The following is a 26,131-nucleotide window of genomic DNA, read 5'->3' on the forward strand; positions in this document are numbered from 1 at the left end:
CAGGCCAAGCACAGTAAATGAGGTATGGTTGTTATGCAGGTTTAAGTCTGTGCCTTCTCTTTTGATATGGATTTCTTGAGATTTAGTCATTCTGTTCCTGGTACTGAGAGACAAATGGAGCTTCCCTTTGTAGGTGTAAATTTCTCTCACCAAAGGACAACTTCTACCGGGTTGTCAGAGATTCTCCTGTGTCTGTTGTTACTTAAAATTAATCAGCCCAAGTCATCCTTGTTGCAAATAGGCATATCTTGGGGTGGCGTATTCTGCTTCCTTCACGCGCATGTACCTGTTTGCTTATGGATCCATCTACTGAAGGATATCTACCGATTTCTTCAGATTTGTAACTATTATGAATAGAGCTGCTGTGCATAACCACTTGCTAGTGTTTGTTTGGAAATAGTTTTTCAAAGCAGTTGTCTAAATACCAGAAACACAATTGTTGGATGCTGAGGTGGGACCTATAAGCGTTGGGAAAAAAAAGCAAAACTGTCTTCCAATGTGGCGCTATTGATAGGGAAAGATAGGATTCAGTAGGCGGAAAGGGAGAGAGGTGAGGCCTTGAAGGTCCCTGGATGGGGAAGAACACGTATTTTCAAAGACATTTTTCTGGGAACGTGTGACCTTGAGCAAACTCCTTCAGGTGTAAAGTTCCTCTTAAGAATGTAACAGAGCGGCACCTGGGTGGCTCAGCTGGCTAAACGGTGGGCTCTTGGTTTTCGCTCAGGTCATGATCTCTGGGTTTGTGCGTTCAAGCTCCACCTTGGGCTCCATGCTGATGGTGTGGATACTGCTTGGGATTTTTTTCTCTTTCTCTCTCTCTGTTTCTCAAAATAAATAACTATACTTAAAAAAATTAAAAAAGAATGAAACAAACACCACATACTCCCCCCCCAGTTTCCTTCCGGAATTTGACAAAAGACCTGAGTAAAGGTAAGTAGATCGTAAAACATATGACCCCCAGGGCCATAGACCATCCCTCATACAATGGAAATGAGTGATTCAAAAAGGAATGGCCAGGCATTTAGAGTTACCTAGCCAATAAGGTAGAACCTGAGAAGGAACAAAGGGGAAGGAAAGGGGCTGACCCAAACCCTCTAAAACAAAGTCCCTTGCCTGTAGTTGAGGGTATTCACTTTAGAATGCCCCCTCTCTGCTGTAAAGAGATTCCATACTATTCTTACTTTCTAATCTTAGACTCTAATAAACTTTCGCCTGCTGCTCGTTTAGTTCTGTGACCACTTCTTCATTCTTCGAGGAGGCGAGACAACGAACCCCTGTCATTGAGGTAAAGAATCCTGCCACGGTATTTGCATCCCCCAGGGTGAAGGAGCATTCCCGTCATACCCCACCCTTCACCAGGGGGTGTTCTCATCTTTTGGAATTTAGCTTTTCTAATAGGTGTGCAGTAGTATTTCATTGTTGTTTACATTTCTAACTTTCTAATGATCCAGGATGTGGAGCATATTTTTGAATGCTTATTTACTATGTGTATACCTTCTTTGCCCAGGTGTCTGTTCAGATATTTGCCCATTATCAATTAGTTTTTTTTTTTTTATTGTTGACTTCTGATAGGTTTTTGTATGTTTTGAATACAAATGCTTGATCACATGTGTGTGTTGCAGAAATTTTCTTGCAGTTTGTAGGTTGTCTTTTAGTTCTCTGAGCAAGGTCTGTCAGAGTAGAAGTTTTAATTTCATAAACCTCACATTATCATTTAGTTTTCTTTGTGGATGGGCGTTTGGTGTTGTGTGTTAAAACTCATCACCAAACCCAAGGCCATGTAGATTTCTTTCATGTTTTCTTTTTGATATTTTGACAGTTGTATTTTATTTTTTTAAAGTTTATGTATTGAGAGAGAGAGAGAGAGGGAGAGAGAGAGATGTGGAGGGGCAGAGACAGAGGGAGAGAGAGAATTCCATGCAGGCTCCTTGCTGTCAGCGCAGGGCCGAACTCACCAACGGTGAGATCATGACGTGAGTCAAAACCAAGAGGCCAACGCTCAACCGAATGAGCCACCCAGGTGCCTGGTAGTTGTGTATTTTAAATGTATATAAAAGTTTGAGTGAATTGTGGTGTAAGTTATAAAGTTCTTGTCCACACTGCATTTTATGTTTTCCAATTATTTATATTATATATATATATATATATATATATATATATATATATATATATATATATAATATTTCTGGAGAAGTCAGCATTTGACTGGAGACTCCATTCATTTGAAAATTTCCAAAATGTGGGGCTCAGTCCGTTAAGCCCCCGACTTCAGCTCAGGGTTCCCGAGTTCAAGCGCCATGTCTGGTCGTACGCTGACAGCACGGAGCCCGCTTCAAATCCTCTGTCTCCCGCTCTTTCTGCCCCTCCCACCACCCGCTCTCACTCTCTTTCTCTCAAAAATAGAGAAATATTAATTTTTTTTTCTCTAATGTAATGGGAGGGGGGCGCCTGGGTAGCTCAGTGGGTTAAGCGCCCTACTTCAGCTCAGGTCATGATCTCAATGTGTGTGGGTTCGAGTCCCGTGTAGGGCTTTATGCTGACAGCTCAGAGCCTGGAGCCTGCTTTGCGTTCTCTCCTCCTCTCTCTCTCTCTCTCTCTCTCTCTCTCTGCCTCTCCCCCACTTGTGCTCTGTCTCTCGAAAATAAATAAATGTAAAAAAAAAAAAAAAGAAAAATGTAATGGGGCCGTGGATGTGTCAGTGCCTCCGTGGAACCGAGTGCACCGCATCCTGCACTGCCTCCACCGCCCGCAGGGGGCGCCCAAGTCCGGCTCCATGACTCACGCCGGGCATGCGCGCTCTGCCGGTGCCTTCTGCCTGCGTTCGCAGGACCCCGGCCTCCTCGGGACCAGCTGTGGAGGCTCTGGGAGGATGTCGGGCCGTGTTCACGCTGACGGAAATTCAGTCTTCCTTAGGACCCCCTGTGGAAGGTTGGGGGGACGGAGAGCCGCGTCCACGCTGACGGGAGCCCGGACTCCTCATGACCCTCTGTGGGGGATTTGGAGGGACATGGGCCCGCGCCCACGCTGGGGGGAGCACGGGCTCCTCCGGACCCGCTCTGGTGACTTTGGGAGGACGTGGGGCCGCGTCCACGCCGACAAGAACCCGTCTCCTCAGGACCCGCCGCGGGAGGAGCAGGTGAGGAGAAGGCGAGGCCCGGTGAGGAGGAGCTTCCGAAGCGGTGAAGCTGGGCGGGTCGGTGTTCAGGGGACGCGGCGGCGAAGGGCCCGGCATGGCTTGGTGCGCGGTGACACTGTGTCCCCCGCGGGGCTGTGCGCGCGGCCGTCGGGTCTTCCCGCTCCGGGCTCCGGGGCCGCGGGGCCGCGGGGCCGCGCGTGCGTGTTCCTGCTCCGCGCCGACTCGGTTCCCGCCGCGTCCTCCCGCTGTTCGCGGTCCGGGAGCAGGTGTCGGGGCGGTGCTCGCGCTCCCGCCACTCGGGCCGCGCGGGGTCCGTCCCGCCTCCGCGCGCGGCTCGGGGTGTCGGCCCTGTGTCCGCGACGGCGTCGTGGGGAGTTCGGTGCGATGGCCCCGGGTCTGCAGATCGCTCTGGGCGGGGCGGACGCGGTCACAGGGTCGATTCCTCCAGGTCCGGGAGCACAGATTGGCTTTTCATCCCTGTGCGTCTTCCTCCGTTTCTGTCCCCAGTGTCCTGTCCTCAGAGAGCAGGTCTGTCACCTGCTTGCTTAGATTCCCAACCCCCCAACCCCCGCCCCCCGCCGGCACATCGTTCCTTCTGATGCGGTTGTAAATGGGACCGTCTCTTCGCTTCTCTTTCCGACGGGTCGTCGGGAGTGTGTCGATGTGCACGTGGTGTTTCTGTGTTGATCTCGTGCCCTGCGGGTGCGCTTCCTTATTAGTTCCGTTTACCTTAAATAGAACGCCGCCGGTCCCCACCAGCAAAAATGGGTTGATTTGGGAAGAAGAGAGCATTTCCCCCCCCGTGACTGGCGTATTTCCCTCGGCACGACGACTGCAAGGTTCAGTCCGTGTCGTGGCAGGTGTCAGAATTCCCGCCTTTGGTGAGGCCGAGGCTATTCCGTCGCGTAGAGACCGCATCGTGTTTGTTTATTCGTCCGGCGGCGGTCGCTCGGGTGGCTTCCTCTTCACAAAGAGGCTGCTATGAACACGGAACAGGAATGTCGGCTCAGGGCTTCGCTTTCGATTTCTGGGCGTGTGTGCAGAGGTGGAGTCTGTGTTGCTTTCCTGAGGAGCCACGTGCTGTTCTCTGCGGCCGCGCCATGTTGCTTCATTCCTTTCTAGGACAGAATAATATTGCTGTTCGTGGGTCTGCCCCAGTTTGTCTATCCCTTCGCCCCCAAGGGTCATTTGCATACTTTCTACCATTCGGCTACCGTGAGCAGTGCTGCTGTGTGTGTTTGTGCACGTGCTCTTTTTTCAAACTACTGTTTTCAATTCATCTGGATACACATCTAGGAGTAGAGTTGTTGAGTCCCGTGGTAATTCTACGTCTTCATCTTTTTGAGGAAATGCCAAACTATTTTACACATAGGCTCCACCCTGTTACCTTTCCACAAGTTCGGTTTAAGGGCTCCAATTTGTCCACATCTTTGCCAACATTTGTTGTTTTGTAGTTTTCTTGATTATAGCAATTTTAGTGTGTGTAAAAGAGTAACTGTGGTTTAAATCTTCATTTCCATAAGGATTAATGATGTTTAACATATTTCCATGTCTAATCACTATTCCTATGATCTCCCTGGGGAAAGGTATATCCAAGTGCTTTGTCCATTTTAAAAATTGGGTGTTTTGTTGTTGTGGTTGGTGATGTTGAGTTGTACGAACTATTTATGTATCCTATAAAACAGACTCTTACCAGACAAATAATGTGCATGTATTTTCTTCCATTATAGACGTTGTCTTTTCACTTTTGGGATAGCACCTTTTGCTGTCCAGAGGTTTTTAATTTGGGGGAAATTAAATTCATCTATTTTTCTTTCCTTGATTGTGCTTTGGTGTCAGCTCTAAGAGCATTGTTAAAGTCAATGGTCATGAACCTGTATCTCCATTTATTTCTTCCAGAGTTTATGTAAGTTTACCTCTTACATTCAAGCTTTTGGTCCACTTTGAGTTAATGTTTTTATGTGGTGTGAGGGTAAGGGTCCAATTTCATTCCTCTGCGCATGGATAGCCAGTTGTCTAGCACCCTTTGTTGCAAAGACCATTGTTTCCCCAGCACCATGTTGTCCACCCTTGTCAAAATTCGGTTGATGATTGATGAAAGGGTATATTTCTGGGTTTTCATTTAAATCCCACTGATCTGTATGTATATCTTTATGACAGTATCACATTGTTTATTTATTGTTGCTTTGTTTTGAAGATCTGAAATGGGGAAGTATGCGCTTCTACCTTTGATTTTTTTCGATTAGAGTTAGGGTTTTAGGGTTTAGGGATTAGGGGTTAGGGGTTAGGGTGAGTGGTTAGGGTTTGGGGTTTGGGGTTCAGGGTTAGGGGGTTAGGGTGTTAGGGTGTTAAGGTTTGGGGTTTGGGTTCGGGTTCAGTGATCAGGGTTCGGGTTTTGGGTTTGGGTTTGGGGTTCGGGTTCGGGTTGGGATTGGGTTCAGGTTTAGGGTTTAGGGTTAGGGTTTAGTGTTAGGGTTAAGGTTAGGGTTTAGAGTTAGAGTTTAGGGTTCGGGTTCCAGTTTATGATTCGGGTTAGGGTAAGAGTTTGGGTTAGGGTTAGGGTTTAGGGTTTAGGTTAGGTTTAGGTTAGGGTTTAGGGTTAGGGTTAGGGTTATGGTTAGAGTGTTAGGGTTGGAGGAGGAGGGTTAGTGATAGGTGTTAGGTTTAGAAGTTGGGTTAGAGGTTCGAGTTAGGATTTAGCGGTCGGTAGGGGATAGGTTTCAGTTCAGGGTTTAGGTGATTTTCTGGATCAGGGGTTTTCCGGTTAGGGTCAGTGGTCAGTGTTAGGGGTTAAGATTAGGGGTTAGTGTTAGGGTTCGTGTTATGTTAGGGTGATGGTTCGGGTTTGGGATTAAGGATTGGTGTTAATTTGTATGGTTTAGGTTTTAGGGTATAGGATTACGTTAGAGGTTAAAGTTAGGGATACCTCCCCTGAGGTTCCATGTCCTAAATCTACAGCAGTGCAGTTGTCTCCCCAAAGGGCTCAGTGGAGGTTACATGGGATGGTGTTGGTTAAGATTAGTCTTTTGTTTGCAAGGGAGGACAAATATATTGGACACTGGTCTGGTAGCTCCCAGGAATCCTCTCGGCCAGCTGCAGGATAGCCCGGGAAACGACATAGTGATGTTCCAGGTTCCATCCCGAGTGACCCTGCACCACTTCTGGACCCCAGGCGTGTGGTGTTGTCAGACTTTGGTATTGGGTCCCCATGGGGAGAGAGCCTTAAATAGGGCTAGTTGTCGTTCCAGGTATGTTGCCAGGGCTGAATCGACTCCTGTCTCGTGATCTCCCTCGAGGTCTGAAGTGAGTGTCCATGCTACGGTGCAGATCAAGTGTAGGGTTAGGGTTTGAGATAGGGTTAGGTTTTGGTTGAGGGTTGTGGTTACTGCTAGGGCTAGGGTTAGGGTTAGTTCCCAGTAGGGTTAGGGTTAGGTCCCAGGAGGCTCCAGGCGATGAACCCACAGCAGGGCAGTGGTCTCCCCGAAGGGGTGAGTAGAGGGCACAAGGGAGGGTGCCGGTCAGGATCAGTCTTTGGCTGCCAAGACCACACACGTCGATGGAACCCTGGTCGGGTAGGCCTCAGGAATCCTATCGGGCAGCTGAAGCTGGGCCTGGGTAACGACATGGTCAGCTTCCAGCTTCCATGACAAGTGAGACTGCACCGCTTGTGAACCCTAGGCACATGGCATTGTCAGATTTTGGTATTGGGTCCCCATGGGGAGAGTGCCTTAGCTAGGGTTAGGGTTCGGTCCATGCATATCGCCAGGGCCGAAGCGACTGTGGTCTCGTGATCTCCCTCGAGGGTTGAAGTGAGGGCCCATGCAGCAAGGCGGCTCAAGTGTAGGGTTAGGGTTCGAGGCAGGCTTAGGTTTCGGTGGAGGGTACGGTTCGGGGTAGGGTTAGGGTTAGGATTAGGTCCCAGGAGGCTCCAGGCGATGAACCCACAGCAGTCCAGTGGTCTCCCCGACGGCTGAGTTGAGGGCACACGGGTGAGTGCCGATCAGGATTAGTCTTTGGGTTCCAAGGTCAGAGAACTCTATGGGCCACTGGTCGGGTAGGCCTCACGATTCCTCTGGTGCAGCTTTAGTCGTTGTTTGGAAATGACATGGTAATGTTCCAAATTCCATGCCGATTATATCTGCATCGATTCTTGGACCCTTGTGTGTGCTGTTGTCAGAAATTTGAACTGGGTCCCCGTGAGGAAAGAATTATAGCCAGGGTTAGGGTTAGGGTTAGTTCCCAGTAGGGTTAGGGTTAGGCAGCCACCACTAGGGAGGGTGCCAATCAGAATTAGTCTTTGGGTTCCTAGGCCAGACAAAAGTGTGGGCCACCCTGCGGTGAGGCCTCAGGAATCCTCTCTTGCAGCTGCAGTTGCGCTTTGAAAGAGACATGGTGATGTTCCACATTCCATGCCACGTATTTCTGCATTGATTCTCGAACCCATGTATGTGCTGTTGTCAGGTTTGGAATTTGGTCCCCATGGGGAGATAGCCTTAGCTAGGGTTAGGGTTCATTCCTGGATGTCGCCAGGGCTGAAGCGACTCAAGTTTCGTGATTTCCCTCATGGGCTCAGTTGAGGGGCCATGCCAGTGTGTGGGTCATGTGTTGGTTAAGGTTTAGAGATAGGGTTAGGTGTAGGTTGAGGGTTAAGGTTTAGGGTTAAGGTTAGGGTTAGGGTTAGGTCCCACTAGGCTCCAGACACTGGAGCTGAGCAGTTGTCTCCATGAAGTGCTGAGTGGAGGACACAAGGGAGGGTGCCTGTCAGGAGTAGTCTTTGGGTTTCTAGGCTAGACAAATGTATGGGCCACCTTCAGGTAGGTTCAGGAATCCTCTCGTGCCGCTGCAGTCACGCTTCGCAACTTACATGAGGATGTTCCATGTTCCATGCCAAGTATTCCTGCACTGATTCTCGAACCCATGTGCGTGTTGTTGTCAGACTTTGGAATTGGGTCCTCATGGGGAGAGAGCCTATACTAGGGTTAGGGTTTGGTCCTGGGAAGTCGCCTGGGCTAAAGCGACCCCAGTTTCGTGGATCCCTCGAGGGCTGAATTGAGGGCCCATGCGAGGGTACAGTTCAAGTGTACGGTTCAAGTGTATGGTTGGGATTAGAGATAGGGTTAGGTGTAGGATGAGGTTTATGGTTAGGGTTACGGTTAGGGTTATTGGTAGGTCCCACGAGGCTCCAGGCACTGACCCCACAGCAGAGCAGTTGTCTACCTGAAGGGCTAAGTTGACTACAGAAGGAGGGTGCCAGTCAGGGTTAGTCTTCGGTTCCAAGGCCAGACAAATATATGGGCCACCCTTTGGGTAGGCCTCAGGAATCCACTTGTGCAGCTGCAGTCACGCTTTGCAAATGACTTGGTGATGTTCCACGTTCCATGCCAAGTATTTCTGCACCGAGTCTCGAACCGGTGATCGTGTGGTTGTCAGACTTTGGAATTGGGTCCTCATGGGGAGAGAGCCTTAGCTAGGGTTAGAGTTCGGTCCATGGACGTAGCCAGTGCTGAAGCGACATCACTGGTGTGAATTCCATGGAGGGCTGATGTGAAGGCCCATGGGCGGTTGTGGGTCTGGTTTAGTTATAGTGTGATAGATAGGGTTAGGTGTAGGGTGAGGGTTATGGTTATGTTTATGGTTAGGGTTAGGGTTAGGTCCCAGGAGGCTCTAGGGACTGAACCCACAGCAGTGCAGTTGTCTCTCAGAGTGGCTACATCGAGTGCACTAGGGAGGGTGCCAGATCGGATTAGTCTTTGGGTTCCAAGGCAGACACTTAATGGGTCGCTCTTCAGGTAGGCCTGAGAAATCCTCTTTTGTAGCTGCAGTCGCGTTTTTGAAATGACATGGTCATGTTCAAGGTTCCATGCCAAGTTTTTCTGCACCGATTCAGGAACCAAATTCACCTGCACCAATTCAGGGTTAGGGTGAGAGGTAGGGTTAGGTCTCGGTTGAGAGTTATGGTTAGGGTCCGGGTTAGGTCCCAGGAACCTCCAGGTACTGAACACACAAGAGTGCAGTTGTCTCCACAAATGGCTGTATCGAGTCCACTAGGGAGGGTGCCAGGTAGGATTACTCTTTGTGTCCAAGCCAGAGAAGTGTATGAGACAGTCTTCGGGTAGGCCTCAGAAATCCGCTTTGTAGCTGAGGTCGCGCTTTCGAAATTACATGGTGATGTTCCCGGTTCCATGCCGAGTATTTCTGCACTGATTCTCGAACCTGTGTGCGTGCTGTTGTCAGACTTTTAAATTGTGTTCCCATGGGTAAAGAGTCTTCACTAGAGTTACAGTTCGGTCCAGGCATATCGCCAGGGCCGAAGCGACACCAGTGTTGTGAAATCCATGGAAGGCTGACATGAGGGCACATGTGCGGCTGTGGGTCTGGGTTAGTGTGATAGATAGGGTTATGTGTAGGTTGAGGGTCATGGTTAGGGTTACGGTTAGGGTTAGGGCTAGGTCCTAGGAGCTCCAGGCACTGAACCCACAGCAGAGCAGTTGTCTCCCCGAAGAGCTGAGTGGAGTACACTAGGGAGGGTGCTGGTCAGGATTAGTCTTTGGGTTCTAAGGCCAGACAAATGCATGGGCCACCCTTTGGGTAGGCCTCAGGAATCCTCTCGTGCAACTGCAGTCATGCTTTGGAAATGGCATGGAGATGTTCCATGTTCCGTGCCAAGTATTTCATCACCGATTCTCTTACCCTTGTGAGTGCTGTTGTCAGACTTTGGAATTGGGTCCCCGTGGGGAGATAGCCTTACCTAGGGTTAGGGTTCGGTTCCAGGAAGGCAATAGGGCCAAAGCGACTCCAGATTCGTGATCTCCCTCAGGGGCTGAATTGAGGGCCCATGGGAGAGTGCGGGTCAATTGTAGGGTTAGGTTTAGAGACAGGATTAGGTATACGTTCAGGGTATGGTTAGGGTTATGGTTAGGTGAGGTGTAGGTCCCAGGAGGCTCCAGGCACTGAACCCACAACAATGCCGTTGTCTCCATGAAGGGCTGCGTTGAGTGCACTAGGAAGGGTTCCAGTCAGGATTAGTCTTTGGGTTCCAAGGCCAGACAACTTTTTGGTATGCTCTTCAGTTAGTCCTCAGAAATCCTCTCTTGTAGCTGCAGTTGTGCTTTGGAAATGACATGGTGATTTTCCAAGTTCCATGCCGAGTTATTCTGCACTGATTCTCAAACGTGTGTGTGCTCTTGTCAGAGTTTGGAATTGGGTCCCCATGAGGAGAGATCCTTAGCTAGGATTAGGGTTCGGTCCAGGGACATCTCCAGGTTTGTATTGTCATCAGTGTTGTGAAATCGATGGAGGGCTGAAGTAAGTGCACATGCTCAGATGTGGGTCTGGTGTAGAGTTAGTGTGATAGACAGTGTTAGGTGTAGGGTGAGTGTTCTGGTTAGGGTTATGGTTAGGTCCCAGGAGGCTCCAGGCAATTACCCCACAGCAGAGCCATTTTCTCCCTGAAGGGCTGAGTGGAGTACACAAGGGAGGGTGCTGGTCAGGATTAATCTCTGGGTTCCAAGCCGAGACACGTGTATGGGCCACCCTTTGGGTAGGCTTCAGGAATCCTCTCGTGCAGCTGCAGTCGCGCTTTGGAAATGACATGTTGATATTCCACGTTCTGTGCCGAGTATTTCTTCACCGATTCTCTAAACCATGTGTGTGCTGTTGGTGGAAAATATACAAATGTATATTTTCTGATGGAATGATATCTACATTGATGTCATTCGTGTGTTAAAGTGCACTAGTATGATTGTATGACTATCAAGTCTTTAAGTTCTTACTTTTTTGTGTATTGGATGCTCTCAAGTTGAGCGCATTTATGTTCACAATTGGATCTTTTTGTTGGAGTGTACCTTTTAGTATTATAGTGTCCTTCTTTGTCTCTTGTTGCAGTTTTATTTTTAAATCTATTTTGTCTGATATAGGTATGGCTACTGCTGTTTTCTTTTGAGACTTTAGTTCTATAATTAGTCTCTTTTAGGTAGAAGATTGATGAGTCCTATATCTTATTCATTCTATCACCCAGTGCCTTTTATTATGAGGAGAGAGAGCACAGGCATGGGAGGGCAGGGTGGGGGAATGGGGGAAGATAGAAAGAGAGAGAATGAGAATGAGGATGTATCTTAAGCAGGTTCCATGCTCAGTGCAGAGTCCACTTGGGGCTCAATCCCATGATCCTGGCATTATAGCCTGAGCCGAAATCAAGAGTAGAAATCTCGGGGTGCCTGGGTGGCTCAGTTGGTTAAGTGTCCGACTTCGGCTCAGGTCATGATCTCATGGTTCACGAGTTCAAGCCCCGTGTCGGGCTCTGTGCTGACAGCTCAGAGACTGGAGCCTGCTTCCGATTCTGTGTCTCCCTCTCTCTCTGACCCTCCCCCCATTCATGCTCTGTCTCTCTCTGTCTCAAAAATAAATAAACGTTAAAAAAATTTAAAAACAAAAAGATTAGGGGCGCCTGGGTGGCGCAGTCGGTTAAGCGTCCGACTTCAGCCAGGTCACGATCTCGCGGTCCGTGAGTTCGAGCCCCACGTCGGGCTCTGGGCTGATGGCTCGGAGCCTGGAGCCTGTTTCCGATTCTGTGTCTCCCTCTCTCTCTGCCCCTCCCCCGTTCATGCTCTGTCTCTCTCTGTCCCAAAAATAAATAAACGTTAAAAAACAAAAAGATTAGAAATCTCAAGCTATTGAGCCATCCAGGTGCCCCTATTTGTCACCCAGTGCCTTTTTTTTGAGCATTTATTGTTTCCATTCAAAGTAATTGATAGACATGTACTTGTCTTTTATTACTTGATGTTGGTTGTTTCTGAATCTTTCTGATCCTTTCTTCTTTTTCTCTTTTTTATGGTTTGCTGGGTTTCTTTAGTAGCACAGTTGAAATTGCTTGTCTTTGTACACTGCATATGTATTATGGTGTTTGATTTGTGGTTATTATTAGGTTTGTACCTAACCACTTCTTCATATAGAAGTCTATATTAAGTTGATAGTTGTTTAAGTTTGCACCAGTTCTTTACTCCTCCTCTCCTCTCCGTGTTGTAGATATGTAGTGTCATATTTCAAAACCTTTCATATCGCGAATACCTTGGCTGATGTTTTATAGATATACTCATTTTTATTGCTTGTGCGTTTCGCATTTTAGTACTGTCACTTTAGGTATTTCTTTTCCACTTAAAGAGTCCCCTTTAACATTTCTTGCAGGGGTGGTTTGTTGGTTATGAACTCGCTTAGTATTTATTTGGGAACATCTTGATCTCTCCTTCCATCTGGGTGATATTGTGCTGGATAGACTCTCTTTGGCTGCAGATGTTTTCCATTTGGCACCTTTACCATACCGTGCTGCTCACTTACGGTTTCAAAGTTTCTTCCGAAAAACATCCAGTGATAGCCTTATGGGGTTTCCCTTGCAGGTAACTGCCATCTTTTGTTTTCCTGCTGTTAAAATTTTGCTTTATCACGACATTCTGCATTTTCATTACTATATGATTTGGTGTGGATCTGCTTCTGTTGAATATATTGGGGGTTCTTTGTGCCTCCTGCTTCTGGATCTGTTTCCTTCCCGCATTAGGGAAATTTTCATCTATTGTGTCTTCAAATAAATTTTTTGGTTCTATTTCTTGGAGTTCTGAGAATGAGAGATAGGACAGGAAAGACCTATTGAAGGTTCTCTGATGAATCACTAGATTTGCATGTGTGGAGGATAGATTTGGGACTCAAATGAATAACCTACCTTTAACTTCAAAGAACTAGAAAAAAACTACAGTCTACGTCCAATGTTCTCAAAAGGGACAAAGTAATCCATATGAGAGTAGAAACCAATGAAACTGAGATCATGAAATCAATAGAAAATATGAAGAAGACCAAAAGTGGGTTTTCTGAAGAGTGAAACAAAATTGTCAATACTATACATAGACTATGCTAAGACAGAGGACCTTATTCAAAAGAATTATAAATAAAAAAGTAGACATTACACCTGATACCAAAGAAACATAAAGGAGACAAAGAGGCGACTACGGCCAAATTAGATGCCAGCAAACCGCCTACCTAGAAGAAATGGATAGATTCTTAGAAACACACAACCTACCAAGACTGTATCAGGAAGAAATAGAAGGTTTGCACAGACCCATTAAAGGAAGACTGCATCAATACAAGAAGATAACCAATGCAAGTATATTGAATCAGTAATCGAAATTCTCTCAGGGAAGAAAAGCCCAGGACCAGGTGGATTCACTGGTGAATGTGAATAAACGTTTGTAGAAGAAACTAACAGCAGTCCTCTCACTGATTCAAAAGGAATGAACACCACCAAACTCATTTCATGATACTGGAATTAGCCTGGTAGGAGCCAGAAAAGGATACTACCTGAACAGAAAACTATAGGCCAGTATTCCCGTGATGAATATAGATGACATGTAACATAGTGTGTCAGCTATTCCCAAATAACATGATTTTTAAAAATAAGGTAAAGGAATGAAATAAAAAGTTTAATGTAAAAGAACCTGTTAATATCTAATCAAGAAATGCAGTAAAGTTCCAAACTAGAAAGTCACCATATCAAATTCTATAGCATTCCTATACACTAACCAAATTATCTAAGAAGTAAAGAAAACAATCCCATTTACAATAGCATCAAAAACAATAAAATTTATAGGAATAAATTTAGTCAAGGAAGTGAAAGATCTCTCTACAGAAAACTATAACACCTGTGTACAGAAATGGAAGAAATTCAATTTGGATGAAAGAAACAGGAGAACACACAAGTCAGTGAAATGCCATCCCACGTCCATCTTTTGCAGGAATTAATATAGATACAATGCCCATACTACCCAAAGCCATCTAGAGATTCAGTGCAATCTTTATCAAGACTCCGATGCAATTTGTATGCAATTAGAAAATCATATCCTAAAATGTATTTGGAACCACAAAAAGACCCCAAGTAGCCAATGCAAGAAAGAACAAAACAGGAGGCATCACACTTCTTGATTTCAAGCTGCATTCTAACACAAAGAAATCAGATATATCACTGGCATAAGCACACACACAAGACAAGGGAATGGAAATTGAGAGCCCAAACTAAACCCTTGCATGCACAGTCAACTAGTATTTGACAAGGGAGTCAAGAATACACAGTGGAGAAGGGTAGTCTCTTTTTTAAAAAAATTTTTTAACGTTTATTTATTTTTGAGACAGAGAGAGAGAGACAGCATGAACAGGGGAGGGTAGAGAAAGAGGGAGACACAGAATCTGAAACAGGCTCCAGGCTCTGAGCTGTCAGCACAGAGCCTGATGAGGGGCTCAAACTCACGGACCGCAAGATCATGACCCGAGCCGAAGTCGGACGCTTAACCGACTGAGCCACCCAGGTGCCCCGGAGAAGAGTAGTCTCTTGAATAACTGGTGCTGAGAAAAATGGATATTCACATGTGTAATGTGTAAAGCTTAGCACCTTATGTTATACCACTCCAAGAATTAACTAGAAATGGATTAAAGATGTAAATGAATGATACAGAAACAAAATTCTTCCTCATCATTTCAGCTCTTACTATGCCAACATGGAGCTGTTGAGGTGGTGAAGGGCTGGGTGGAGAGTAGTCCTGGAAATAGAAGACTGTGTGTGTAGAACAGACTTTCTTTAGTAGTCTGGAGTTATCCCTCTGATCCTTTAAGACTAGCCACTTCCTTCCCTACATTTGCAGACACAGCTAGTACCATGCATGCTGCCAGCAATGCACTGCTTTGTCTCCTCCAACTCCTAAAAGCTCTAGGTGGGACCCAGTGGGAAGGGTGGAGTTTAGTGGCACCAATGATGCCCTGTTGAAGCCAGATGGAGGGGAAGGAGACAGGTACCATTCCAGCTTCATTGGGGTTCAGGTATGTTAATATTGGTGTTGGATTTTTCACCTTTTAGCCTAACACATCTCAAAAGTTTAATTTCTGTCCTGCAGGTCCACGTGGTTTCCAGAACATTTCCTCCTTTTCCAGAAGTGCCCTCCATGTCCTACTCCATGGGCTGCCCTTTATCACTATCTGTGGGCTTTGGGCCACCTCCACCTTCTCCAAATTGGGGTCCTCTGGGACCTCACCTTCCACCTTCACCATCTGGAAAGATGATATGACCAGTATGAGTTGACTTATAAAACACGTTTTGTCTTTTACTTGTTATGTGTTTGGAGAAGATGCAGTGACGGCACCACAGGGCTTACAGGCCAGCCTGAGTGAGGCTGTTGTAACGTGATTCGGGTTTCTCAGGACATGCATGAAATGGGCAGTCATTTCCACATAGTGAGCTGGGCAACACGTGTCTCTGATAGAGAAGGAAAGAGGCCTTATACATGCTGACAGACATAGCACTCCCTAGGATGTCGCTTGTACAGAGACCATGTGCTGGGCTCTCTGAGGGATGAGACACACCACTAACTTAGTTTCTAGTGAGTTGAGACCTGAGCTGTTCACAGCTGCTTGATTAGTTATAAAAACACCCGAACCAGGGTCCTGTAAACCTTCCTCAAGAGACAGGATCAGATCTCCCTCTTGTCCTCAAGGGTCACCCGAGACACCTGAAAAACCCTCTGCCCCTGGTAAGGGACCCGAGAGTGTGAATGAGTTGAATATAATGAAACATGTTCAGGATGGTTTGTTTTTCTTCCACACAGTCTATGCAGGTCAGAATCAACCTCCATCAACCTCCATCCTTTATGAGACCTAGGACGTGGTGCAGCTCCCATGGGGACTATCAGTTGTGTCTCTACCAAGGATGCAGAGAAAGACAAGGTAAATTCTGTTGCCCGTTTCAGTTGCAATGATTTCTGGAAAATTTTATCTGGCCTTGTCTGGTTTTCTATGTCCTCTAGTGTCTTTACTGCTTGATTTACATCCTCACAAGCCTCCAGGCTTCTCCAGTTTAAGATCATCATGTTAGCTAGAGCCTCTGGAAGCCACAAGTGCATGGAGGCTGAGGACCACGTGGCTCTCACTTTGTGTTTTTGGAAATAACTTGAGGAGGATAACATTTCATTGCACCCTCAAGTCTTCTGGAGCATCTGACTCCTTCCGCACCTTCTTTACATGGGATTATCCTTATTATTTTCATTTTTTCCTATGTTAGTGTAGGTGATGAATTTGTTCAGAAGGTCTGCTATGAGCCTCGTGACTGGAATAGATAAAAACTCTTTCCAACATTATATTGTGTGCTTTGTGCAGTGCTGAGGGTTTTTAGAAAAATTTCAGAATTCATTACTGGTCCTTCTGTGTTGGTAAACATACAATAGAGAATTTCTCCAGTTGTCCCCTTCGTGGAAATACTCTGAATTTTTAGAAGCGGCATGTGTAATCAAAAATGTATATGGAACTGCAGTCATGAAGGGAGAGAATCAGTGATTACCTGCAGGGCCAGTATCTCACAGAGTTCTTCAGTTCTGTTTATATGAGCAGGTTCTCTTGTGTCCCGGGAGCAGTTGTAATTGGTACTTTGTCTCATGTTACCTTATGGGAGTTTTACACCTGAAATTGAGACATGTTTCTGTTCATTCTTTTATGTAGAATTTCTACCTCCCTTTTACAATGGGACAAAATAGCTCTGCAATTCATATTGTATTTAAAATCTGAATTACCTGTGAATTAAGATAAACATATTTGAGACCAATGAATATGCACAGATAATGTGTTTCCCTCAGAAAACACATTTTCAGGCCCCCTGCAGGACTCCAGGAATCCCCATCTCCTCAGAGGTCTCTGTGGCCTTGCACAGAAGATGTCTTGTTCAGGGAGGGAAGCAGAGTGAGGACAGGCATGGGATGGCAGGTTGAGCTTTGACCCTGGGGTGGCCCTGAATCTCTGTGTGGTGGTGGGCTTTTCTTTCATTCCTTCATGTTCTGTCTGTTCTCAGTGTGCAAATAAAAAGTCTGCAGATCTGGTGGAAGAGGACACCAGAGGGGTCCTGGACGCAGATGCCTGCCTCCTGGAATACGCTCCTTTATTAGACCGGCATTACTGCCATCAATCTTCTAGAATAGGACTCCTTGGCTTTCTGCATTTGTAGACATGGGCAGTGACGTGTGGCGACAGTAGTTTTTCCTTGTGCTATCTGGTACCTTCAGGCTGTAGGTGGGACCTCGTGGGAGGGTAGAGTTTTCTGGCACTGATGCTCCATTCTGCTAGAACCCGTGAATGAACAAGGGGCCAGGTGCTGACACCTGCTTCATTCTGTTTCAGCTCCTGTGGGCGTTCTGCTTCTGTCATACCAACATACCTATCGCTTCTGTTCTGTAGGTCCCTATGGATTCAAGAGGACCTCCTCCTTTCCCAGGTCCACTCTGCAGGCCCTTCCCCACAGATCCCCTTTATCACTGTTCAGTGGCTCTCTGAGCCACCTCCAGCTCTTTGGTGTTCTCATGGACAGGACTCACCACTTCCACCTCGACTATTTGTGAGATGATCTGAACAGTATGAGTTGACATGTTCAGCTTCTGTGTGTTGAGTCTTTGAGAAGATGTAGAGATGGCCTCACAGGCTTTGTAATGCAAGGGTGCTGCTGGATGAGGACACTGTTAAAATTCCTCAAATTCCTCAGGACATGCATATGTTGGGCTGTGTCATTTTCCGTTGCTGAGCTGGGCTATGTATGTCTCTTGTGGAGAAGGGAAGAGTCTTTTAATAGAAAAGCAGGCATATCAGTTCTGCATATGTGCCTTGTACACAGTCCATGTCCCTGGCTCTGTGAGAGATGAGGCAAACCCTTACCATCAGGGGCTTCAAGTGTCCTAATGGGGAGAGAGTGACATGCATTAAATGACATGGAGCTTCTGATCTGCAATAGTGGAAGCTCCAGTAACGGGTCCTCAAGTACAAAAGACGGAGACATGAATCTCATGGGAATGAATTGGAGGCTGTGCATGAGAAGGGAGAGCTGAGATGGTGCAGAGGGGAGGGTGTTGGACTCAGTGAGATGGAGTTGGAGGCCATTTGTGGCAGGGCCCACAACCTGGGCAGGGAGAGTGAGTGCAGCATGAAGTTCACACAGAGCTGCTGCATGGGTTCAAGGACAGTTCGTGCAGGTATCATCTCTGAAATGTCATGTGGCAAAAGTTTACCTAGTTCATTATCTAAATAAAGACTGTTGTTTCCCTTCGTTTTCTGAAGGTTCTGGATCCGTGTGAAAGAATGCCCTGGAGAATTGTATTTTAACTTGGTTCTTATGGGATGCTTGTCTGCCTAAGTTTGTGTGCCGCTGTGAGACTAAGTGTGACGAAAGGTTGATCAGCTGTGTGGCTTCCTTGGCCTTCAGCCTGAGTCAGACTCTTAGCGGGGAATTCAGGGTTGATCAGGAAACTCCCCTGCTGGACTCTTGTCACCGCACCCCTGAACGTACTGTCACCACCCTCCATGAAGGTTTGCATCTCTGAAACTTCCCTCACAATTTCCTGAGGCATTGCCTGGGATGCTGCTGTCTCAGCCCTAATGCCAGCTCTCAGTGGGGCCATCTCAGAGCCTCAGCTTTGTAATCTGAGAAGCAGGGACAGTGTTGGTCTCTGAGGTCAGTGCGATGAAGAGGTGGTTAAGCACATAAGGAATTTGTAAAAAGTATGGGATGAGCGGGCATTCACCCTTCTCAGGGTGGAAATGAATGTATCTGCACACAGAAGATCATCAGATGTTCATTCAATTTCATGAAACTAAGGGTATAATGCCTAAGGCTGGGAGATTGGCAATTCCTGTTTCAAAAGATACAGCAAAGACCCCTGTGTTTTTTCTATTAAAATTCAGGTCCTACTTTACAAAGAAGGAAAAGATAAGTATGAGAATGTGTATATTCAGGCATCTACATCTAAGATCTGAGGTAGACACACAAATGCAGCCACACAAATACGTGCTCATTCAAGGCCAAGATGTATTGTAGAAGAAAAATGTATAGAGGAGAAGAGAAGATCCCTTTGCAATAACTCAAAATCACTTTGACAATAGAGGGCAATCAGTTTGAAATTTATTTTTTTTTTTAAGTTTTTTTTTTTTAACGTTTATTTATTTTTGAGACAGAGAGAGACACAGCACAAACGGGGGGAGGGTCAGAGAGAGAGGGAGTCACAGAATCTGAAACAGGCTCCAGGCTCTGAGCTGTCAGCACAGAGCCTGACGCGGAGCTCAAACTCACGGACCGCGAGATCATGACCTGAGCCGAAGTTGGACACGTAACCGACTGAGCCGCCCAGGCGCCCCTGAAATTTGAATAGGACACTGAACCATTACAAACCATCTGTGGTTATTATATATTTAGAGATGGTGTGTAATCTGCCCCTTGGTCTGAATGCTTTCCCTGCCCATCCCATCCCCTCCACTTTGTCCTTTCTAATGTCCCCTAATATACTTGTCACAGTTGTGTTTCTGTGTCAGCGTCTGCTTCCAGGAAAATCGACACTCATTCCCCATCAAGTGTACACTTTGAGGTTCCTATATAGGCAGTTGACCAACACATCGTATGTACAGTATTGGTGGAAGAAGACAGATCATTCTTTGGGGTTGTATTGCCTGGAAGGGACCTATAGTTCCATCTGAGGAGTTAGATGCATCCTTTAGGGAGCTCTGGTGGTGGTGGTTAATTCTGTAGATAGATACTCATGAGCACACGGCATGCATGCTAGTTGTTGGGGTTTGTGCTGATGAGCAGGGCAGGTATCTGTCTCCAGGAAAGGGTCTACTTTGATGGTGAGGAATGGATTCAGGAGACCAGTAAGGAGGCCCTGCATTAATTCAGCTCTTGTCCCCTTGAGCACCTTACCAGCTGCCCTCAATAGCACCAATCCAGGTGGCCTCCAAGGGGGCAAATGGCGCAATTTTTGTGGTGAGTCACATGATGTCCCACAAAGCTTCCCCTGTTGCCTTATTGAGGGATGGGGAGGGCAGAGGTCCATGGTCTGAGATAGGTTCCTTCGACACCACCCAGGAGAGTTGTGTGTAAGCCTATGGCTCCATCTACATCGGCAAATCCAATCCACTTTGCCCCAGGGACCCTGAACCCTGCGAGCCCCTTTTTCCTCCCAGCTTAGGGAAACAGCCGTCCAGCAGGTTTTGGATCATGGCTGGAACACCAAAGGTAAATGTCTGGCTGTCCACATGCTGCCAGCATTGCTCTAGCAAATGTCAACGTGAGCAACTGCTGTACAGGGGATTCTCCTCCATTGTGATCGGGGCCTGGGACAAAACATGACAGGAGAAAGGGAGAGACAGGAGTGCCCTGTGCTCCTGGACAGGGCTGCATGCACAGAGCAGATATCCTGAAGCCTGGGGAGAGGTGGAGAAAGAGGCAGGCAGGGAGAGAGACACTGAACAAGTGATAGGGGAACTGGGCAAGTCCTGGAGAGCGAAAGGAAGAAACAGAGAGAGATGTGGTTAGAGAGAAACAGAGACAAAGAAGAAGTACAAGGAGAAAATAGAGACCTGGTCCAGGAATGTGGATGGGGTGAGGTGGGCCAGGAGAGAGGGGATGTATGAAGTGTCTCTGAGTGCTGGGGCAGAAATGGCTGGTATCACGGGCATCAGCGTTCCATGACTCCAAGACTCCAACATCCCTGGGGCCAAGCTTTGCAGAGGTCATTGCATTTGAAAAGATGGTATCCTTCATTTCTCCTAGAATTGTGGGGCTCAGCCTCATGTTCTGTCATGGAGAGGGATGTCTTGAGAGAGAATGTGCTGCTCTTTGGCAGGTAAACTCCAGAGCCCGCCCTGTGGGGAGGGGACCCGGACCCATCTCTCTCACTGCCCCAGGCCCTGTTGGATTTCCCCGCCGCTCCCTACCAGCTGGTCTTCCTCATGTTCTGAACCCAGGCATCAGGCATTGTGTTGCCCCCAGGTCCGGCAGTCTGGATCTGGCAGAGTTGAACTGCTGATATTGATAAAAAGTATTTGACAAGAAGGTCCATATTCTCCCTCTGGAACTAGCGGTGTGCATCAAGATCATGGGTTTCTATCCTCCTGTCCACTGCCAAACTGAGGATGCCAGATGGTAGGTGAACCCTTTAAAACACCGTAGTCTTCTCTTACATCAAATTCAAAGACATTTTCTTCTCCCAGCTTTAATTCTGAAGAGATGGCAATTAGTAACTGAAGGCATAATGATCCTATAGGAATTTGACCTATATGACCAATGGACATTATTTCATCCATCTGTATCCCTAAAGCACATTTCATTAGAAATATTAGCCAAGGGGCGCCTGGGTGGCGCAGTCGGTTAAGCGTCCGACTTCAGCCAGGTCACGATCTCGCGGTCCGTGAGTTCGAGCCCCGCGTCAGGCTCTGGGCTGATGTCTCAGAGCCTCGAGCCTGTTTCCGATTCTGTGTCTCCCTCTCTCTCTGCCCCTCCCCCGTTCATACTCTGTCTCTCTCTGTCCCAAAAATAAATAAATGTTGAAAAAAAAATAAAAAAAAAAAAAGAAATATTAGCCAAGGATAAATACAGTAAATTCATAACAGATGTGTAGCTCCCTGTAAGTTGCATTCTGACCTTGTAACGTATGTGTCATCAAAGATATCATTAGTGACTTTTCAGGTAAGCTTTCAACATCAAGATGGTGATGTTAGAGAATCTGGTGTAAGTGGAATTTCACAGATTCTAAATTAGGAATGATTTTTTAATATATAATGTTTCTGTTTTTCTTTTTTTTGGGAGAGCCTGAGCGGGGAAGGGGTGGAGAGAGCAGGAGACACCAAATCTGAGGCAGGCTCCAGGCTCTGAGCTGTCAGTACAGAGCCTGATGCAGGGCTCAAACTCATGGACTGCAAGATCATGACCTGAGTGGAAGTCGGACACTTAACTGACTAAGCCACCCAAGCGCCCCAGGAATGATAGTTTATTGTTCACACATTTGTTGTATTAGTTTCAGGCATACATTGTAGTCATTTCATATATCTATAAATTATGTTGTACTTAAGCACAAGTGTAGCTATCATGTAGAAGCATGCAACAGTATTATTACAGGATGGACTCTTTTCCATTGGCTGTCCCTTGTATCCCTAGGACTCATTCATTCCATAGCTGGAAGCAGTTATCTCTCTCTCAAAGGTGTCAATTCTTTATTTAATCTAAACACTATGGTGGTAAACACGATGACCTCTTGTTCAGCTAGTGTAAATTGCTGGTCTGTTTTTCTGGGAACGTTACATAAAGCATTACAAAGGATGTCATTACATTAATAAATTCGGTTTCATTCTTCACTCACAAGAAAGGAGAAGGAAAAGATTTTTTGTGTCCCAGGCCCTGTCACTAAGACCCTTCCCAATGTGGAGAACAGGCTGGGTTGCCCATAGCACCTTCCATCCCTCAGCTGAGCGACCAGGGCTTTCAACATTGCAGGAATTCCCGTGGTGGCCAGCAGAGAGAGCTCGAGCACCGCAGACCCAGAGGGGCGGGTTCCTCTGCCTGGGCAGTGATGGCCAGCAGAGGGCGCATCATTGGCTTTTCTGACCCAGGAAACCTCAGAGCAGGAAGGGTTGCTGTTGCTCCCAGAGGACACAGGGCCTCTGCCGCTGCCTCAGGACAGACAGCAGAGCTGCGTTTCCAGCCGGTTCTGCCGCCCGCCACAGGGGAGACTTTGGGAGCTTTGCAGCAACTTGGCATCTCCTGAGTCACCGGAGAGAAGCTGCCTTGTTGTACTGAGTGCTGAGGAGGGGGTGCCGGGTGGCTTCCCTGGGCAAGCTGGTTGCTAAGCAGCACAGGCCTTTGCATTTTCTGGGTTCCCGTGTTTAATTCCTCAACTTCCTGGACAGTATTTGAACAAGTCGTATTTTACTAAAGGACTCGTGGATTGCGGGGTCCCACGACATCACCTCATCGATGCAGTCGATGGTTTGTTCCAGATTCAGGCTTGTATCCGGGAAGAAACCCTGACAGAAATTCAGAAGAACGGGAGCCGCATTCCGTTAGGACGTGAATACATGAAATGCTCATCTCAGGACCTTCCAGAAGAATGAGCTGGGACCCAGTTTCTGCGTCCTGCTGGAACCAGAGACGGAGGTAAGGGCACAAACTGTCCCTCACATCATACATGCTTTTTAAAAAATTTCATGGTTATTTTTCCAACCTAGTGAAGTGATTGAAAACTACAGAAAACCTGGTAGGTGTCATTAACCTTATGTGACCTTTTAATTTAAATTCCATGAGTGAAGACCTAGCGTAATATTAGTTTCAGGTGTCCGATAGAGAGTAACACTTGCACGTGTCACCTGGTGCTCATCCCAGGTGCATTCTTAATCCCCAGCAGCTGTTTCACCCATTCCCCACCTCGCTGTGGAAGCCCGCAGTTTGTTTCCCAGTGAAGAGTCTGTTTGTCACTCCCCCCCCCCCCCCCCCCCCGTGTTGTTTCATTTCCACGTGTTAGTGAAATAATCTGGTATTTGTCTTTCTCTGACAGGCTTATTTCACCCAGTATAACGTTCTCTCGCTCCATCCACCTCGTGGCAAATGACAAGATTTCCTGTTTTTATGGCTAAATAATATTACATTCCATACACTACATCTCAGTTTATTCATCAGTTGATGGATGCTTGGGAAGTTTCCGTAATTTGGCTGTTGTAGAAAATGCTGCTGTAAACATCATGGTGCATGTATCCCTTTGAAGAATTATTTTTGTATTCTTTGTGGAAATACTTCGTAGTGAAATTGTTGGATCGTAAGGTAGTTCTATTTCCATTTTTTTTTTTTTTAACGAATCTCCGTGATGTTTTCCAGAGTGGCTCCACGTGTGTGCATTCCTACCCACAGTGCAAGAGGGTTTCTCTTTCCCCTTATCCTTGCAACACCTGCTGTTTCATCATTCATTGATTTTAGTCATTCTGACAGATGTCATGTGTTATCTCATTGTAGTTTTGAATTGTGTTTCCCTGAAGATGAGTAATGTTGAGCATCTTTACATGTGTCTCTTGGCTCTGTGTATATCTTCCTTGGGAAAATGTCCATTCAGGTCGTCTGCCCATTTTTGATTGGATTTTTCATTTCTTGGGTGCTGTATAACTTTATATATTTTGGACACTAACCCTTTATCAGATGTCGTTTACAAATATTATTCTTGTAGGTGTTTTAGTTTTGTTGACTATTTCCTTGGTGACAGAAGCTTTTTATTTTTATGAAGTCCCATTATTTTTGCTTGTGTTTCCCGTACCTCAGGAGATAGATCTACAAAGACGTTTGCAGACAAAGTCAAATAAGATACTGCCTGTGTTAGGTATCCTCTGGGATTTTTATGGTTTCAGGTTTCACACATAGGTATTTATCCGAGTTGGATTTATTTTTGTGTACATTGTAAGGAAGTGGTCCGTTGTTGTTTTTGTTTTGTTTTGCAGGTTGCTGTCTAGTTTTTACAAAACCATATGTTGAGGAGACTTTTTTAAAGTTTATGTATTTATTTTTGAGAGAGAGAGAGAGCATGCAATAGAGGGGCAGAGAGAAATGGAGAGAGAATCCCACGCATGCTCTGCACTGCCCTGAGATCATAAACTGAGCTGAATCCACAATCACATGCTTTGGAGCCACCCATGTGTCCCAAGACTATCTTTTTTTTTCCCATTGGATATACTTTCCTGCCGTGTTGAGAATTAATTGACCATATAAGTGTGAATTCATTTCTGGGTTTCCATTCTATTGATCTCTGCGTCTGTATTTTTGTTGTTGTTTGCCGGTACCATACTGTTATATTCAGTACAGCTTTGTAATATAACCTAAAGTCTGGAAGTGTGATGTCTGCAGCTTTAGTTTTCTTCTTCAAGTTTTTTTTGGTTGTTTGGGGTCTTTGTCGTTCCATACAAATTTTGGGATTATTTGTTCTAGTTCTTTGACACATGTTTTTTTTTAGTGTGATAGGTATTTCATTACATGTGCAGATTGTTTTGAGGAGTGTAGACATTTTAACAGTGTTTTGTTCTTCCCATCCATGAACATGAAATGTATTTCCTTTTCTTTGTGTCCTCTTCCATTTCTTTCATGAGTGTTTCACAGCCTTGAGAGTACAGGTCTTTCACCTCTTTGGTTAAGTATATTCCTGGTATCTTGTGGTATTTGTGAACCTGTCAATGGGATTGATCCCTTACTTTCTCTCTGTGTTAATTCATGATTTGTATATAGAAATGCAATACATTTTTGTACATTGATTTCTGAATATTGTGACTTGTCGAATTCATATATCAATTCTAGCAATTGTTAAGGGAGTCTTTCATGTTTCTTATAGAACACATCATGTCAGTTCCAAATAGCGAAAGTGCTACTTCTTCCTTGCCGATTTGGATTCCTCTTATTTCTTTTTGTTGTCTGAGTGCTGTGGTTAGGGTTTCCCGTACTATGTGGAATAACAGTGGTGCGAGGGGTCATCCCTGTTTTGTCGCTGACCTTGGAGGAAAAACTTTCAATTTTTCCCCATTGAGGATGAGATGAGCTGTGGGTTTTTCCTAGATGACCTTTATTATGTGCAGGTAGGTTGAGTCTCAATGTACTTTCCTGAGGGTTTTTATCATGAATGGATGTGACATTTTGTCAAATGGTTTTCCTGCATCTGTTGAAAGTATCATATTGTTCGTATCCTTTCTTCTACTACTGTGGTGCATCATGTTGATTGATCTGTGAATGTGGAACCACCCTTGCAGCCCAGGAATATGTCCCTCTTGATTATGGTATTCTAATAATGTATTGTTGACTTTAATTTGAAGGTATTTTAATGAGAATTTGTGCATACACACTCATCAGGCTATTGGTCTGCAGTTTTATTAAAAAATTTTTTTAACATTTTTTAAATGTTTATTTCTTTACTTAGAGTACATAAAAGTGAGGTAGGGGCAGAGAGACAGGGAGAGAGAGAATCCTGGCCATGTCCCACACTGTCATGGCAGGGTTCAATGTGGGACTGGAACCCACGCACCGCAAGATAATGTCCTAGTCCGAAATTAAGAGTTGGACAGTAAACACCCCGAGCCACACAGGCGCCCCGCCAGTTTTCGGTTTTAGTGGAGGCTTTATCTGGTTTTGGTATCAGGGTAATG

At 46.1% G+C, this 26,131-nt stretch overlaps 1 protein-coding gene across 1 annotated transcript in view; it reads left to right on the forward strand.

Moving 5' to 3' along the window:
• Positions 1 to 25,762, forward strand: part of IL9R (interleukin 9 receptor) — a 49,925-nt gene extending 24,163 nt beyond the window's left edge. Inside the window, exons 8-9 of the mRNA XM_045461174.1 lie at positions 22,964 to 23,120; positions 25,424 to 25,762. Coding sequence (XP_045317130.1) covers positions 22,964 to 23,077 — 114 coding nt within the window. The 3' untranslated portion in view covers positions 23,078 to 23,120; positions 25,424 to 25,762. The remainder of the gene's footprint in view (positions 1 to 22,963; positions 23,121 to 25,423) is intronic.
• The last annotated feature ends 369 nt before the right edge of the window (positions 25,763 to 26,131 follow it).

Source organism: Leopardus geoffroyi, chromosome E3 (assembly GCF_018350155.1).
Source record: "Leopardus geoffroyi isolate Oge1 chromosome E3, O.geoffroyi_Oge1_pat1.0, whole genome shotgun sequence".
In the NCBI taxonomy this organism is placed as follows: domain Eukaryota; kingdom Metazoa; phylum Chordata; class Mammalia; order Carnivora; family Felidae; genus Leopardus; species Leopardus geoffroyi.